The sequence below is a fragment of the Anabrus simplex genome, chromosome 1 (genome assembly GCF_040414725.1).
Source record: "Anabrus simplex isolate iqAnaSimp1 chromosome 1, ASM4041472v1, whole genome shotgun sequence".
Classification (NCBI taxonomy): domain Eukaryota; kingdom Metazoa; phylum Arthropoda; class Insecta; order Orthoptera; family Tettigoniidae; genus Anabrus; species Anabrus simplex.
Window position 1 is genome coordinate 849528768 of NC_090265.1, and position 16606 is coordinate 849545373.

Genomic DNA, 16606 nt, shown 5'->3' on the forward strand with positions numbered 1-16606 from the left:
ATGCAAGCTCACAGCCGCGCGCCTCTACGCGCACGGCCAACTCGCCCAGTAAAGGACATTTAATAATAATGACATTGCTTTTAATCATAATTATGTTTCTGGATTTACGACCCACTAAGTATTTTCACGGTTTTCGGAGACGCCGATGTGCTGGAATTTAGTACCACTGGAATTCTTTTACGTGCCAGAAAATCTACTGAAACGAGGCTTGCGTATTTGAGCAACTACAAATACCATGGTAATGAGCCAGAATCGAACCTGCTAAGTTAGGGTCAGGAGGTCAGCGCCTCAACCGCCTGAGCAACTTATCCCGGCACACATTACTTATTCAGCAGTGCTGTACATTTTATGCTACCGTATTGCTTCGTAATTTATGTGCAGAGTTAGGATGTAATTTAGTATGAGTAACCGAATTACGTGTTCCGAATGGTCCGACTCGTTTGCGTACTGGTCAGTGCACTTCCCTTCGGTTCAGAGGGTCCGTGTTTAGATTCCCAGTTGAGTCGGGGATTTTAACCTTCATTGATTAATTCCAATGCCGCGGGGGCTGGGCGTTTGTGCTGTCCTCAACATCCCTGCAACTTACACACCACACATGACACTATCCTCCACGACAATAACACGCAGTTACCTACACTTTGCAGTTGCCTCCCACCCTCATCTGAGGGTCTGCCTTACAAGCGCTGCACTCGGCTAGAAATAGCCACATGAAATTATTTATTTCATACTTGTGCCGAATACACTTTCAGTAATTTTCGCATGTACTCGTTTTACAAAAGTTAATTTTCACCACCGAGTGAATGGTTTGTATCACTGACCTATCAGCTTGCAGAATCACACTGTCGGCAGCAGCCCTGAAGATGTCTTTCCGTGGTTTTCCATTTAAAAACAGGGTAAATGATGGGGCTGTACCTTAACTAAGGCAGCGGTTGCTTCCTTCCTATTCATATCCCATCGTCTCCATAAGACCCATCTGTGTCAGTGCGACATAAAGCAAAGTGTAAAAGAAAGAAAACGTATTTTCTACTCGTAATTTACTTCATAGTTTCATTCTAATATTCGTTACATTCTAACAATCGACGTACATCGCACGGAAACAGAAACGGGGGAATAGTAAGTAGTGATGAAGGATTTTTTTCTTTGACATAACTGTGTCTTATGGCTGGGGGTCATCCGAAAATGTGTGTAACGTAACGCGAAAAAATGTGTGACGGAAATGTTACCATAGCAAACGTGCAGGCAGTGACGTAAGGTATGCATGGATGATCAGACTGTGTTACCTAGTAACCGTGCAGGCAGTGACGTAAGGCCACGGCCGCTTCCTTCCCATTCCTAGGCCTTTCCTATCCCATCGTCGCCATAAGACCTAACTGTGTCGGTGCGAATTAAAGCAAATAGCTTCTGTTCTGTTCTGTGAAGTATTTGTAACTTGTATAAGAATCTTTCTGATTACTTATTGTTAAATTAATTTGTAATCATAACTGAGTAAAATATTTCTCAAGGAACTGTAATTCGTCCGAGTCTTTTTCTCACGCTTCCTATCAATGATTATTTGTGTGGAATACTGAAGTTCAATACCATAAAAAATAATTACAATCAAATATTTTTATTGTTAGCAAAGTGGTCCACAAGTTAAGTTAGTAGAAGAAGGAGAATAAATATTCTTCTAAGAATGCAGCCGAGCAATGTGTTCTTATTCTAATTAACTAAGTTGCAGCAATGTGCCAAATTATCAGTGGTGCCTCGTGCTGAATTATGTTGTTGGTTCTGCTCTGTATAACAGCCAAATCTAAATTCCTACTGCATACGGGAAGTGCCAGATGAGCTCGTGTGCATCCATCCTCCAACCCTGCAGAAACGCTTTACTCCACGTACTATCTATCAGCTTTGAAGTTCAATAATACAGAAAAATTACAGGTAAACATACGTCTCAATTTATAAGACCCCGATTAAGAAGGACTTCGACGATATGAATAACTGACTTGTACAAAAAAAGTTAAAAAGTTACAAAATATAAAGTCTTCCGCTTATCGAAAAAATGCTCAAGCACTAGCCGTGCTGCAAGGCAAGCAGATCGTACAGAACCTTATGGGTGACTGTTAGCCACCTATCGGAGGAAGTTGTAGTTAAAGTGTGCTCTCATGGTTTCAACCAAATGTTCTGTCGTTCACAGATCGAATCAAGGATGCCACACAACCAGTATCTGAATGGGTACCGATCTTTGGCTTGATAACACCACACAATAGGAAGGATGTGTTCACTCATCCCTGTATGTTATATCTTTCATATTGACGGTTCTGCAGCTCCATAAATCGAACTAAGCCACGCCTGCAAAGTATTCTAAGTTTTCCTCGAAATAATTCTAATATCACTTGGTACTCTTCAGGATAAGACCATCCAGATAAGATAAATGAGAAAAGAAATATCGGTGGCAGTAACATACGAGTAAATGAGCATCTTCTCACTGTAGTTATCAAAAATGTATATCTTCGAGGATACATTTAAGTTATTTCTCTTTATAGATATATTTAATGCTACAGCTCTGATGTGGAAATGAAAGTTCCTGGCAGTCGAAGAAATCCTGCGAAGGGTGACAACACTACCTCAATATGGCCGCCATACGTCTGAATGCCTCGTCGTTGTTTTGGTCGTGGTCACTGTTGACGCCGGGGAGGCTGTTGATGCCGACGTCGTAGGTGCTACAACTGTCGACTTCGCTGCCGACGTTTTAGCTACGGGAGTCGCAGGGCGCTTTTCTGAGTCCGAATCGCCATCGGTGTCGAACTTCCTAGACTCCCTAGACTCCTCCTCTTCCTCCCGAGGTCTAGATACGTCCAGAGGCATTACTGACGCCCCGCGCGATTGCAACTGCATGGCTAGCTCAGCGTTGTGCAGGTGATTCGCCGCAGGAGCGTACAAGTGCGAGTAGAGCCACTGGGAGGTCGGAGGTAGGAGTGGTGCATTGAGGAAGAAGGCCGCAGCCGCTGCGGCGCTGCTGAAGTACGCTGAGTGTGGATGGTGCGAAGCTGAAGGGTGATGGTGGAGAAGTGGGTGCTGGTGTAATGGATGGTGAGGGAACCGTGGAGAAGCGGATACTGGGGCAACTGTTGCTGGTGGGGACGATGACGACGACGATGAAGGGGGTGCTGGTGTGACTTCGGTTAGGGTAGGACCGCTTTCTTCATGCGGAACGCTGGGCGGAGATGGTTTGTGTGGTGTTGGGCGTCGGGTTATTGCAGGTGAACTTCGTCTCGGTGCAGTGGTTAGCAGACCTACTGGACTGGCTGGTGGTCGAGTATCATGTGGCACTGGGCTCTTACCACCGTGGTTCGTCACATTGATGCTGATTGGCCCCAGCGTCTCAGCAGGTGAACGCCCGTGATGATCCGAGACTGAAACATAAACATAAACTGTTAGGTGTCTCATATGGAATCACTCAAACTACAAATGTATACAGGGTATTTCAGAACTATACAGCCAAAACGTCAGGGATCCTCATCGTGTTATGTTAAGAACGATGGTGCAATCGGATTGGCGGAGAATTTTCTTTTCGAGAAAATGAGATTACAGTAGAACCCCGCTTATCCGAAACCCGGCTTAACCGAAATGCTCTGGCAAAATTTTATTTTAATGTTTTGTTTTTACCCTCTCGTTCTTAGCCGCCGATATTAGTATTTCTCTTGCTATATATGCTGAGAGCTACTGTGCTAACCCTATTTTTATATTATGACTTATGCCAGAATGCACGTGTAATATAAAACAAAACAGTTTCTTGCCCTCTAATTCGTTCCATGATACATTTTTTTCTTGAACAAGCAGGAATTACTACTATTATCACTGTATTATTATTATTAAGATTATTATTATTACTGTATTATTCGTCATGAATATTATGCAGACGACTCCGACTTTGACAATAGCAGTTCTGAGAATTGAATTGCAGCAGATGATGGATTTAATGCATTGGATGTAGGATTGATTTAGATTTTTTGCTATAATACAGAACCACACGCTTTAATTACACTACTGTAATAAAATTACTGTATACAATATTCAGTGCAGAAGTAACAAAAAAAATTGTTTCATTATTTCAGATTGCTTTGCGCTTTGTTGAAAAAAGCAATGAATCTACACCAGCTGATGTAATGTTGATTAAACGGTGGTGGGACATAGCTGCACGACAGCGCTGCACCAAGAAAATTCAGAAGAAAATCACTGATTGTATACAATGAGTGACATTATCTAAACATTTTAATGTTAATATACAGTATGCACCTTTGCTTAACAGAGTTTATGCATTTTTATTTCAACATTTAACTTTTGAAAATATTTGCCATGTTGCAGCTATTATTTTGAGTGTCATCTGAAAGAACGCGTCAACCGAAGTGGCTCTGCCCGCTTTATTTCGGATAAACGGGGTTCTACTGTACTTCGTTACTTCTGGGTGCGCGGTTTAAATTGATGAACTAGCCGTGTTTGCTATGCCCGATTGCCACACGCTGTTTGTTGCTGTGCGTCAGAGGAGGGAAAGAAAGGGAGAGGAAATGGGAAGTGGGAGACAGAGGTAATGCTTAGTGAGAATGCACAAGTCTCTCGCATAGTCACTTTCCAGCCCCAGGATACAAGCAGTGTACACTTTGTACAGCACAATTAGACTACTATACGAACTCCATAGAGAGAGAGAAGATGAATTTTTACCAAGAAGAGAGGCAGCTTTCCACGTCGTTCGCGACACACCACACATCTTGAACAGAGTCCACTACTATACCGCTGTGAACTGTGCATCAAAGAATGAGGGGACCTATTGAACAACTACTGTAATCAAACGTGTTTTTTTTTTTGCTAGTTGCTTTACGTCGCACCAACACAGATAGGTCTTATGGCGATGATGGGACAGGGAAGGGCTAGGAGTGGGAAAGAAGCGGCCGTGGAATTAATTAAGTTACAGCCCCAGCATTTGCCTGGTGTGAAAATGGGAAACCACGGAAAACCATTTTCAGGGCTTCCGACAGTGGGGTTCGAACCTGCTATCTCCCGAATACTGGATACTGACCGCACTTAAGCGACTGCAGCTATCGAGCTAATCAAACGATTGGTCGTATTGTTCCCTTCATTCACTATCTCAGTAAATTTACAATATTGTGAGTGAAGGAATACACAATCGTTGAGTGGCAGCGTTGCATCTTCGAGCAAGTTAAAAAACAAAAAATGTTACTGCGACCAACGAGAGGCGAAATGATCTGGTACATTCCCTGACTGACAAGTGTGTATTCATTACAGTGTGTTCTTGTACTGTGTGTGCAGTTTACTGTTGTTTAATAAACTAACTGTCGATATTGATTGTAAGAGACAAGGACGTTCCTGAGCGAGTCGAAAGAGGAAACTTGTGAATACGCGCGGAGCATTATCTCTGTCTCCGTCATACACCCCATCCCACCTCCCTTCCCTTCTCTTCTGTGAATCACGGCAGCGGTTTGTGCTCTGGCATAACAAACACAGCGAGTTCGACAATTTGAATCGCGCGCCCGGATGTGAAAAAGTAACCTTATTTTCTCGTAAAGAAATATTTTCTCCGCCAATCCGATGGCACCATTGTGTTGAAGAGCATCCCTGATTCGAAACAGACTTTCAACGTATTATGTCGTGTTACGTACATGTAGTACGTGTTGAAGAGATGTTAAGTACAGAACAAAAATGGCCAGCCGGACACCAGTGGGATCCGAACCCACAACCTCCCGATTTCGCGTCGATTGCTCTACCAATTGAGCTATGGTGGCCTAGGCCATCTTTGTTCTGTTTGAAAGGATCTGAGCTACAGGTCTGGCACTGCTGCTAACACACTGTAGAGTGCGTTTAAGTCGCCCGTTGTGGGGCATGTCAATGAATATTGAAATTTCACGACCGCATTGTAATCGAAACAGACTTTCAACGTATTAGGTCGTGTTACTGGTGTCCGGCTGGCCATTTTTGTTCTGTACTTAACATCTCTTCAACACGTACTACATGTACGTAACACGACCTAATACGTTGAAAGTCTGTTTCGATTACAATGCGGTCGTGAAATTTCAATATTCAGCATCCCTGATTGTTTTCGGTATAGTTTTGATTATTATGATAATGCTTTTTGTTTAAAGGGGATCTAACATGTAAGTCATCGACCCCTAATTATACGAAATGAGACGATATGTAGTGGCAATATAAAATTCTGAAATTCATCCTGTGACCAGAATTCAAATCTTGATGATGAAGAATGAATAGATGAATATTAATGTAAACTAATAAGCGTATCAAAATCACAATACTAAAGTTACAAATAATTCCAAAATCAATTCGCTCACTATAGTTCAAAAAGACGACGGTGAACAAGAATTATGAACTTAAAACAATCAGTGGATCCGACCCACAGTGCCCCACCTTGCCAGAAATAACTTAACTCAGTAGGATATAGTGACCAACGGGCTGCTTACCAAGCACAATACTGAATATATGACGCGTGTTGTCTAAAGTGGTCCAAAATCCAAGTCAACCGTCCCTCACAATTGTACTAGTAAATTTGAACCATGGTATTTCTCATGTAGCGGTACTAAACACAAGTAACGTAGATTCAAGGTGTCCCTCACATTGTGGTCCTACTTACAAGTAATGTACCACGGACAGGTAGGCCTATAGCAGACCTATGGTGTTTCTCACATAATGGCGCCACTTATACGTAAAAGAAACCCATGGTGTTCCTCACATAGTGACATTAATCACAGACTAGTTCTATTTCGTGGTGTTCCTCACATATTGGGTACTAATCACAGGCAACGCAGACCCATGGCCTCGCTCATATACTGCTACTAATCACAGGCAAAGCCCAGACCCGTAGTGTACCTCGAAACGCAGACCCATGATGTCCACAACCAGATGCTGGAACACCCCAGTGAGGATAGTCCCTTTTGTTTTCCTCCTTGGGGTGTTCCAACTGAACCTGGACAGAGGGGAGCCTCCGCCATAGTGGCAGATATTATAGACGGGTACTGTAAATCCATAGGGATCCACCCACGGACCCATGGTATTCCTTACATACTGGTATTAATCGCAAGAAAAGTCGACTAGTGGTGTTCCTCGCATGCTGGTACTAATCACAGGTAATCCCATAGTTATAATGGCATCATCCCTAGGTTGCCCCTTTTAGTCATCTCTTACGAGACAAGCAGCGTATACCGTGGGTGTATTCTTCGTCAGCGTCCCTCACCCACAAGGGTTTAGAGGGAGAGAAGGGATCAGACACCTCAAAAAATGAAGGTATGGGAAAAGCAAAGACAAGGGCCACAAAGGGCGTGAAAATGAAAGACTCCCCAGGCACCGAATGCTCTAATACAGTCGGGGTCGAAAAATAACAAGAGTTTACCAAGGAAGGTCTGAAAGGATAGATGAAAGTGAGGAGCCAGGCACAAGAAAATGGAAGCAATCCCAGGACTCAGCTAAAGGCCACGCTTCCAAATTGAGAGACCGCTTTTAGTCGCCATTTATGACAGGCAGGGCATACCGTGGGTGTATTATTCGTCTGCGTCCCCACTCACAGGGGGCGTATAGTTCTGATACACTGTGTGTACACAAGGGTACGTATGGAAATACACTGCAGGTTACAAAGTTATACCTTGGACAACATTTCGCACCAATTATTCGATTATAAATCAGCTCAACCCCAGAATCCGATTACCATCAATATGTAGTCAAAGAGTCCTACAATTTATTGGACACAGTATGCGACGTGGGGGTGACAGCATAGAAAAACTTATAAGTTTTAGAAATGTTCGCGGTGGGCGAGCTCCCATTCGATGGTTGAACATTATCAAAAATGTAATTGGGTTGAACATCTTTGGTGCAGCACATCTGGCCGAGGACCGCAAGAGTTGGAGACAGTAGCCTCCTCAGAAATCTTGATCCTCAAAATTATGGGAACTATAAGAGAGAGAGAAACAAACTTACAAGGAATAGCAGGAATATAGTAGTTTCTCTAGATGTTAGTGGGAGATGGTGGCACAATCCAAGTTGATGATGTGTTTATTAGTCACCAAGGGTCCGGATCTATGGCTAAGTGTTTATCGTGCTTGCCTTTGGTCACATGGTTTCTGAGTTCGATTCCCGGCAGGGTCCGGAATTTAAACCATAATTGGTTAACCTTCTCCTGGCACTGGGACTGGGTGTATATAGCGTCTTCATCATCATTTCACCCTTATCACGACACGCACGTCGCCTACGGGAGTCAAATCAGAAGACCAGCACTAGGCCTCTCTGGAAGCCACACGACATTTCATTTCAGTCCCCAAGGATAGTTTGAAAGCTTAGAAAGTAAACTGTCATTAAATAGCTTCCGGGGCTCTTGCGTATAGAGAAGCGGAAGGAGAAAGAAAGAAAGGAAAGAACGTACCCCAAGAAAGAGCAGAGAGTCACACGTTCCTGCCTGGCTGGCATGTGATCCTCTCCACTACCACGTAATAATGCTAGCACACATGCGCAACTTTGTTTTGAAAATGGTGGTGTTGCTCGTCCCGTGTGTGTCCGAAGAGCAGTACGCTGTAGAGCATTATTTTTGGAGAGCAAAAGGGCTCCATTGAAAATAAATCTATGAGGAAATGTATCCAGTTAACGGTGAGAAATGCTTCACCAGCAAAGCAGTGCCAAAACAGATGGATATATTCTTATAAGAACTTGAGAATATCAGCAAAGACCTGAACGTCTCGTTCAGGTTGCAGCAGAAGCAACTAAGTGGCAGAAGGAAGAGGTGTTTATTGTCGGATTACGAACGATACAAAGTATCTAAACTATAACAGGATGTTTTGATGGTCTATCCAACGGTATAATGAATGATCGCGATATTGTAGATTTCAAAGTAATGTGCTGACGTTGGACACTCCGATAAATGACTGAAGAACGCAAAATGCATCGGGCATGTGTGTCAGGTTTATACAAAATATCATGCAGTACTCTAATGAAGGTGAAAGCATACAAAAGAGGATTGTTGTTAAGGCATAATCGTACGTGAATCAAGGTCTGCTTCCGTGCAATGGATTCATCTTCCTCGCCTTCAACGTTGAACGTTCATTACTTCAACTCTTACCTATCAAGAAGGGACATGGTAGATTTTTAACCTGTCAACGAACAAATTCACTGTCCGTATTCAAAAGTTTTAGGATTTAAATGTCACTTGGTTATATTATACAACGTCACATTCTAGGCCAGCTTATGCCTTGAACAGTTTCGGGTCTCTAACAGGTAAAATTAGTCATTCAAAACGTGATATCCTAAGTACGAATATTCTGTTATACCTGATGGTTGTGACTAAAGAGGAAGTGCAGCTAGGCAACCATCCTCTCCTTACATTAATCAGAAAAAGTGGAAGAGACCCGACCTCAAAAGAAATAGAAAGGGGTGGAAGAATCCGTAGGCCTCAGAAAGCCAATACCATCAAGGTCCGAAGGGAATAAGAGTTGATTATGGAAGGTCAGACAAGAAATATAAAAGTGAGTAATCTGGAAAAAGAGAATGGATATTTCAGACTCAGAAAGAAGCCCATTGGTCATCAAAGCACCACCCAAATTTGTGAGCCGATCGGTATTAACCATTTCTGCTGCCTCGTACAATACACAGGGAATAACTAATATAGGGTCAAGTCTTGTAAAACGGCCATATTTCGTTCTTTCAAATCTACCGCCTTCCTATCTGGTGGGAAACCCACCAGAATGTGTTAAAAGCATTGCCATACTTGTTCGGATTCCGTTGAGTTGCCTGCTATTGCCATATGTCTGTTTTGTGCTTTTCTACGAGAGAATATATAACATCCACATTCTAAAGGTAAGTCTGACGGAGCCATTTCTATTTTCCGTGTGTGTGAAATATAGTTCACTGTAGCAGTATGAGTTTTAAATTATAAAAGGTGAACATTGCCTGTTAAAGCATGGCCTTCGGTGAAGAGAAGCGTAGTTTCATTACGGTAGATTAGCGCTGCCATCTGTGAAATAGATCGTGAATTTTTTGGAAGTGTATGGTCTTGTAACACGGCCGGCAACATGGCAGCTGTACCAACTATGCCCTACGCCTTCTGTACCAAGGAAGAAAAATACATGCAGAAGTCAAAAAGCCACAATTTTGACTTCCCCACAACACATAAGAGAACGAAGAGCAAAGAAAATGGCGAAAATGAACCCGAAACCGAAGAAAGGATCCGCACGAAACACTGATGATAGCAGGTGTGGATATTATGATGGACTCTTCAGCGAAGACCACGACGGGCAAGTCTGGGTGTGTTGTGTGAAGTGCACTATGTGGTGTCATGAGAAATGTGCAAATGCACATGGTTTAAAAGATTTTGTGTGTGAAAAGTGTTCATAAACAGAATTTTCCATAGACGGCCATCTTACAAGACTGTCTTCTAATACGGCCATTTTGCAACGATCCTAAATAAGTTCAAGTAAATTCATCTATAATACAGTTGTTTTGAATTCCTGCATACTAAACATTTAGTAGTTATGTACCTTTCATTTCCACTTAAATTTGTCTTTGTACTCCTTTTCACCTTCGAATAAAATATACGAATATACTTTGGTGGCCGTATTTGAGAACCTGGCCCTATTATACTTTATCTTGCCCGTATTCAAGGGGCTCGCTTACGACGTGGTATGAAGGGCACAATGTCTGAAAGATAATGATGCAACTTTCATTTTTAATTTAACGAGATTTCTTCTGATTATTATATGTCTACAAGAATATTTTATCACTACTTTAGAAACAGATAGGTATATGATTATTTTAAGGTAGGGACACGTGTCCCTGTCTTATACTTAACCAGTGATTACATGAGTAACATAAAATAAAATGCTGAAACAAATTACTAATATACAGTGCTATCTTCCTCTATATAAAAAATTGCATATACTACACAATATGAAATAATTGGACAGTTTGCTACTTAAGTACAATAATAAAATACCTACGAAAAAATTAAAATATGAGAAATTAAAATAATAATAATAATAATAATAATAATAATAATAATAATAATAATAATAATAATAATAATAATAATAACAATCAATGTAACAATGGAATTTGGATGAAAAAGAAATCACATTAATTCTATCAAGTTACAGAAAAAATCACAGATAGAATCAGGAAAAGGGGATTGCAATGTTATGGTCACTTATATAGAATGGCTAAGAACAAGCTCACAAAGAAAATTTTAAACTTAGTCTTATCAATGGAAAATCACACTAACTGGATAAAAGGAATCAGTGAAGACATAAATGAAATTGGCATTAATAAAGAAACCATTCAAGATAGAATAAAATTGAGAACCTTAATTAACAAACACAAATTTTCTGTAAATTCCACCCGAATAAATACAGACTGGACTGAACAACGTAAAAAGAAACACAGTTAGAGAATGAAGAGATATTGAGAAGAAGAAAAACCAGAAAAAATGGTAATAAGTTTAAACGACCTCCTTAGATGGGCATAACGAATCAAAAAAGTAATACTAGTCTAATAATAATATTGAGAACAAGCATTGTGACTTGTGAGATTTTCCGGAATTAAAAATGGACAACTGATGAAAAGTGGTCCCATTAATGCCTTGCTCGACATAGCTAGCAAAAGAAAACCTACCGGATCAATCGAAAATTGAACAAATACCAGAATGTATAGTGAAACTTATCGTGGTCCCTTTTGCGAGTAACAAACAACAACAATAATAATAGAGAAAACTCTACTCTTATTTACAATATAATTTTGAACAGGCCTACCAAAAATTTCTCTCATTGTGAGAAGTCTTAGCAACCATGTCACAACTCTGAATGAAAAATATTCAAAATAAGGATCGGGATAAAGTCTACTTAAAATAGGAACAAAAGCTGAGTAGTCTACTACTACTTACTTTCACTCGTAATAATAATAATTATTATTATTATTATTATTATTATTATTATTATTATTATTCTAAGAAGAACCGGGCGAGTTGGCCGTGCGCGTAGAGGCGCGCGGCTGTGAGCTTGCATCCGGGAGATAGTAGGTTCGAATCTCACTATCGGCAGCCCTGAAGATGGTTTTCCGTGGTTTCCCATTTTCACACCAGGCAAATGCTGGGGCTGTACCTTAATTAAGGCCACGGCCGCTTCCTTCCAACTCCTAGGCCTTTCCCATCCCATCGTCGCCATAAGACCTATCTGTGTCGGTGCGACGTAAAGCCCCTAGTAAAAAAAAAATTCTAAGAAGAAGGAAAAGAAGAAGAAGCAGCTTCCATTATTTGTTATTCCTCTCACTTCATGCGGAAGGAGATTACATTCACCACTGGCCACAACAGTGACATAATTGTTGGAGGCTGAAGATTCATGCTTAAAAATAGCTATCAGTGTTGTGTTCAGCGCTAAGGAAAGAGAAGTACCTAAATAAAACTACTTTCCTTCCCCTACTATACTAAGTTCTGATGGCATACAATATTTACACAAAATCTCCATCTTCTGGTATGGACTACAGGAAGTTTGTTTTCTTCACTAACAACTCGTTTCCCTCTTCATAATTCATACTCACTTGAGGACAGTCTGGTCGGTGAGCCGAGTCCCGGTTCGTGTCCCGCCAGCGCCAGCATGTGGGGCAGGGGAGGTGGGTGAAGACCAGGAGGAGGCCCGCAGTGGGCCGGTAAGTAGTGGTGAGGGTAACCACCTCCGTGACCGCGACCAAACCAGTGGGGCTCCATCCCTAGGTGATGAGCGATTCCTGCAAGGAAGTACGAGTTTTGTTTTACAATTGTGACACTTTCAAAAGAGCACGTATAACATTACAGTACATATAGTGTTTATAGTACAAAAGACGAAGTCATTTTTAAACACTGGATACACTTAGTTATTTACAGCTAAGGAATATTCGTCACAGTCAACGTTTGGATGATGAGGTCGACCTACAAAAATACTCCGACTGAGGCTTTCTGGTGAGTGAATGCGAATTTAAAGGTTGTAACAAGTTAGAATACGAACTTATTGAAGCATGTAACAAGTATAGCTCATCCTGCACAATGGTTATGCTATGGGTGTTGCATACATATAAAGGGTACGGGCAATCAGAACCCCTAGAATTCATGTTACTCCCGCTACACAATGGCAAAACAGGCTAGACGACGATATTATTCCTAATAACCAAATGAGTTTGCATTCTAACCTATTACTGCTTAAACATCCGAAGTCGACTAACGAGTAGTTTTCTGACGCAGATAAGAGCATCATACGGTCGCGAACGGTCCAGTCGAGTAGGCGCCCACTGTGCATCAGTCATCGAGTGTCGATCTAGATCACAAGATCAGAGGTAGAAGTACTAATAAGAAGAAAAAGAACGTCAAGGTCTTGAGAGGAGTCAACCTCGACACTAACCACTATCTCTCGCTATTAAAGACCAACCTGCAACCCTTGAGGAGAGCACCCAGAACACCAAAGGTCTCGAGGATACGTAAGTTCAAAACCTAATGACTGAGCAATGAGGATTGTAACTTGCAGACCACCCTTGAGAGGAATGCACAGAAACAAGGGTGGCCTACTCCACTAAAGATTCCAATGGATGCCGCTCAAGAAACCATCCCTGCTTCATCCAGCAAACGCAAGCAGTACTGGTGGACCACAGAGTGCGATCAGGCTATAGAGGAAAGGCGCAGAGCCTGGATCAAATAGAGCAGCGCAAGGATGAAGCACAACCATCAGGCTTTCATTGCGCAAAGGGAAACAACAGCGAGCATCGTCCGTAAAACGAAGAGGAACTACAACAGCTCTCAAATACAACAGGCAGAAGAAGACTTCAGGAGAAACATTTCAAGAGATCTCTACAATGGACTCAAGAAACAGACTACCTCATACACGGCCCCCACCCTGCATCTCCGAGGGCCAGATGGGAAGCTGCACATGAACAACAGAGACTGCACCAACACTTTTTCCGAGTACTTCCAGAAACTCCTCAACGCAGAAGAGCCCAAAGGGAGACTGACCTTCTCCGAGCCCACTGTCAGGAACCAGGTCTCTGTACCATCCAACAGGGAAGAAATAGAGGAGATAATCAAAGGCCTCAAGAACAACAAGGCCCCAGGTGAAGATGATATAGTTTCACAGATGTGGAAGCATGTAGACTAACAGTCCCTGCGGAGTATCACCCAGATCATCCAAGACATAGGGATAACAGATGTCTTGCCAGAGGGACGGAGCTCAGCCGTGATTCATTCACTACACAAACAGGGAAGTAAGATCGACCTAAACAACTACAGAGGCACCTCCCTGTTGCTTGTAACCTACATGAACTTCCCTACAGCCCTGCTAACTAGAGTAATCGAACAGCTGGACTCCCAACTATGTGAATACCAGGCTGGTTTAAGCATCAGTAGGTCCTGCTCGGAGCAGATACAAAACCTCAAGACCATCCTCATATATAGGAGACGAGGAGGACACCCCTGGACAGCCATTATGGTGGATTTCCAAAAGGCATACGATTCAGTAGATATACAGACCCTCTTCTCTACCCTGTTGGAACTAGGCCTAAATGAGAAGATAGCCAGACTGATCCAAGCTACCTTGACATACACTACCTCCAAAATAAAGTTCAGGTGAGCTTTCTGAGAGCTTTCTCATCCAGGCAGGAGTCAGATGGCGAGATGATCTCTCTTACATCCTTTTCAACTGAGTACTAGAGAAGATCATCAGGGAATGGACTGCCACATTCCCATCAGAAGCAGGACTGAAGCTTGGGTACAAGAAAGACAACCTCAGTGTACCCTGTCTAGCCTTTGCTGATTATCTCACCCTCTTGGCCAACAGCATGGAAGAGGCTACTCACCAACTACAGCGCCTCTACAGTATTGCAGCAAAAACCGGCGTGAAGGTCAACCTACGGAAGACTGGGTTTATTACGAATATAAAGCAGGGCACTAGGAAACAACACCATAAGTAAAGTTCCTGCAGTCAAGTACTTAAAAGAATGGATATCAGCAACAAGCGAGAGCGAAATTGGCTATAGACACCAGGTGCGCCAAGTTAGAGAGGGCCTGTTATTCCTGTAAAAGCATCTACACCTCCAAGTACCTCCCCAAGAACCTAAAGCTGAAAGACTACAACTCTGTAGTAAGACCCACTGTACTCTACGCCTCCGAGTGCCCCCTTGATGAATCGAAAGGGCCCACTCAGGAAACTAGAACTTAAAGAGAGGGCGATCTTGAGGAGGATACTAGGACCCATAAGACAGGAGGATGGCGCCTACAGGATCAGGCACAACAACGAGCTCTACGAACATCAGGAACACATAGTCACATGTATGAGTAAAGGCGACTGACATTCTACGGACACATGGGCCTCCTGAAACCCTGCAGACTCACCAACAGAATCCTCACAGTGACAAGTAGGGGTAAGGCTTCCAAGACCAAGTGGATCAACTCAGTAAAATCAGACCTAGAGGAACTACAGATCCCATTAGACACCATAGAGAATCGATCTTAGTACCGACGGGCCAACCTTCAGGGAGTCTTCCCATTGTCCCTCACAAGCAAATAGAGTACAGGGACCACCAGACCTAAGTGGACGGATGGAAGGAAGGAGGCACACAGCCAGAAAATGAAAGCATATTAGGCCAAGAAAAAGCAGAAGAGCTTAGCTAAAAGTTATGACGAGACCCATGGTCCCAAGTAGGCCAAAACGAACCAAATAATAATAAGAATTATAATAATAATAACAATAATAATAATAATAATAATAATAATAATAATAATAATAATAATAATAATAATAATAATAATAATAATAATAATGCTGGTTGTACGACCCACCAACTACTTTGAAGGTTTACTGAAACGCCAAGGTGTCAGAATGTTGTCCCATAGAAGTACTATTAATTGCCAGGCTGACGTATTTGAGCACCTCCAAATACAACGGACCGAGCCAGGATCGAAACTGCCAACTTGGACTCAGAAAACCAGCACCTTAGCCGTCCCAGCTGATCAGCCCGCCGACACATTTCATGTTTAGCCGACAAAATTAACTAAACTGTGGCATTCATCCTTCTGCAGACGGGCATTTCTCAACCGCCTGAAAGACCAAAAATTTAACGTCGAACATGACACGTAGGTAGCCTAAGTGGCATCAAGTCAAAATGTCTGCACACAGTAGCTGAAGCCACTTTTTAATAGAAATTGTATTTATCGAACAAACGTCACGTTAATCGATTCGTTTCTTACTTGGCTTTGCTTTTGGCACCGAGAATAGAGTAGAATAATAAATAATTTATACAGTATGGTCGACAACAGGTTAACAGAATGGATCAGGAAATATCTTTGGAACAAGAAGTCAACAACAATCTGGATTCATGAATTCAAGAAAGATTTGGGAAGGAACAGTATAGGAGCAGAAACAGCAAAGGAGAGAGAGATTTCTTTAGAAAGAAATTGTTAAAAATGGAAGTATAAAGTCGGAAGGAAAAGAATACGGGCTCAAACTGGTCCGAGGGGAGGAACGGGAGACATAGTGAGAAGATGAAGGAGTACCGGAGGAAGAAGAAGGATCAACAAAGAACAAAGCATTGAAATTGGCATGTGGTCCCCAGAAGA

General features: G+C 42.2%; 1 protein-coding gene across 1 annotated transcript in view; it reads right to left on the reverse strand.

Annotated features, from left to right (window-relative positions):
* Nucleotides 1-2604: 2604 nt before the first annotated feature.
* Nucleotides 2605-16606, reverse strand: part of LOC136857261 (runt-related transcription factor 2-like) — a 324877-nt gene continuing 310875 nt past the window's right edge. Inside the window, exons 4-5 of the mRNA XM_068225004.1 lie at nucleotides 12571-12756; nucleotides 2605-3392 (exon numbers count right to left, since the gene is read on the reverse strand). Of these exons, the coding sequence (XP_068081105.1) occupies nucleotides 2605-3392; nucleotides 12571-12756 (974 nt within the window). The remainder of the gene's footprint in view (nucleotides 3393-12570; nucleotides 12757-16606) is intronic.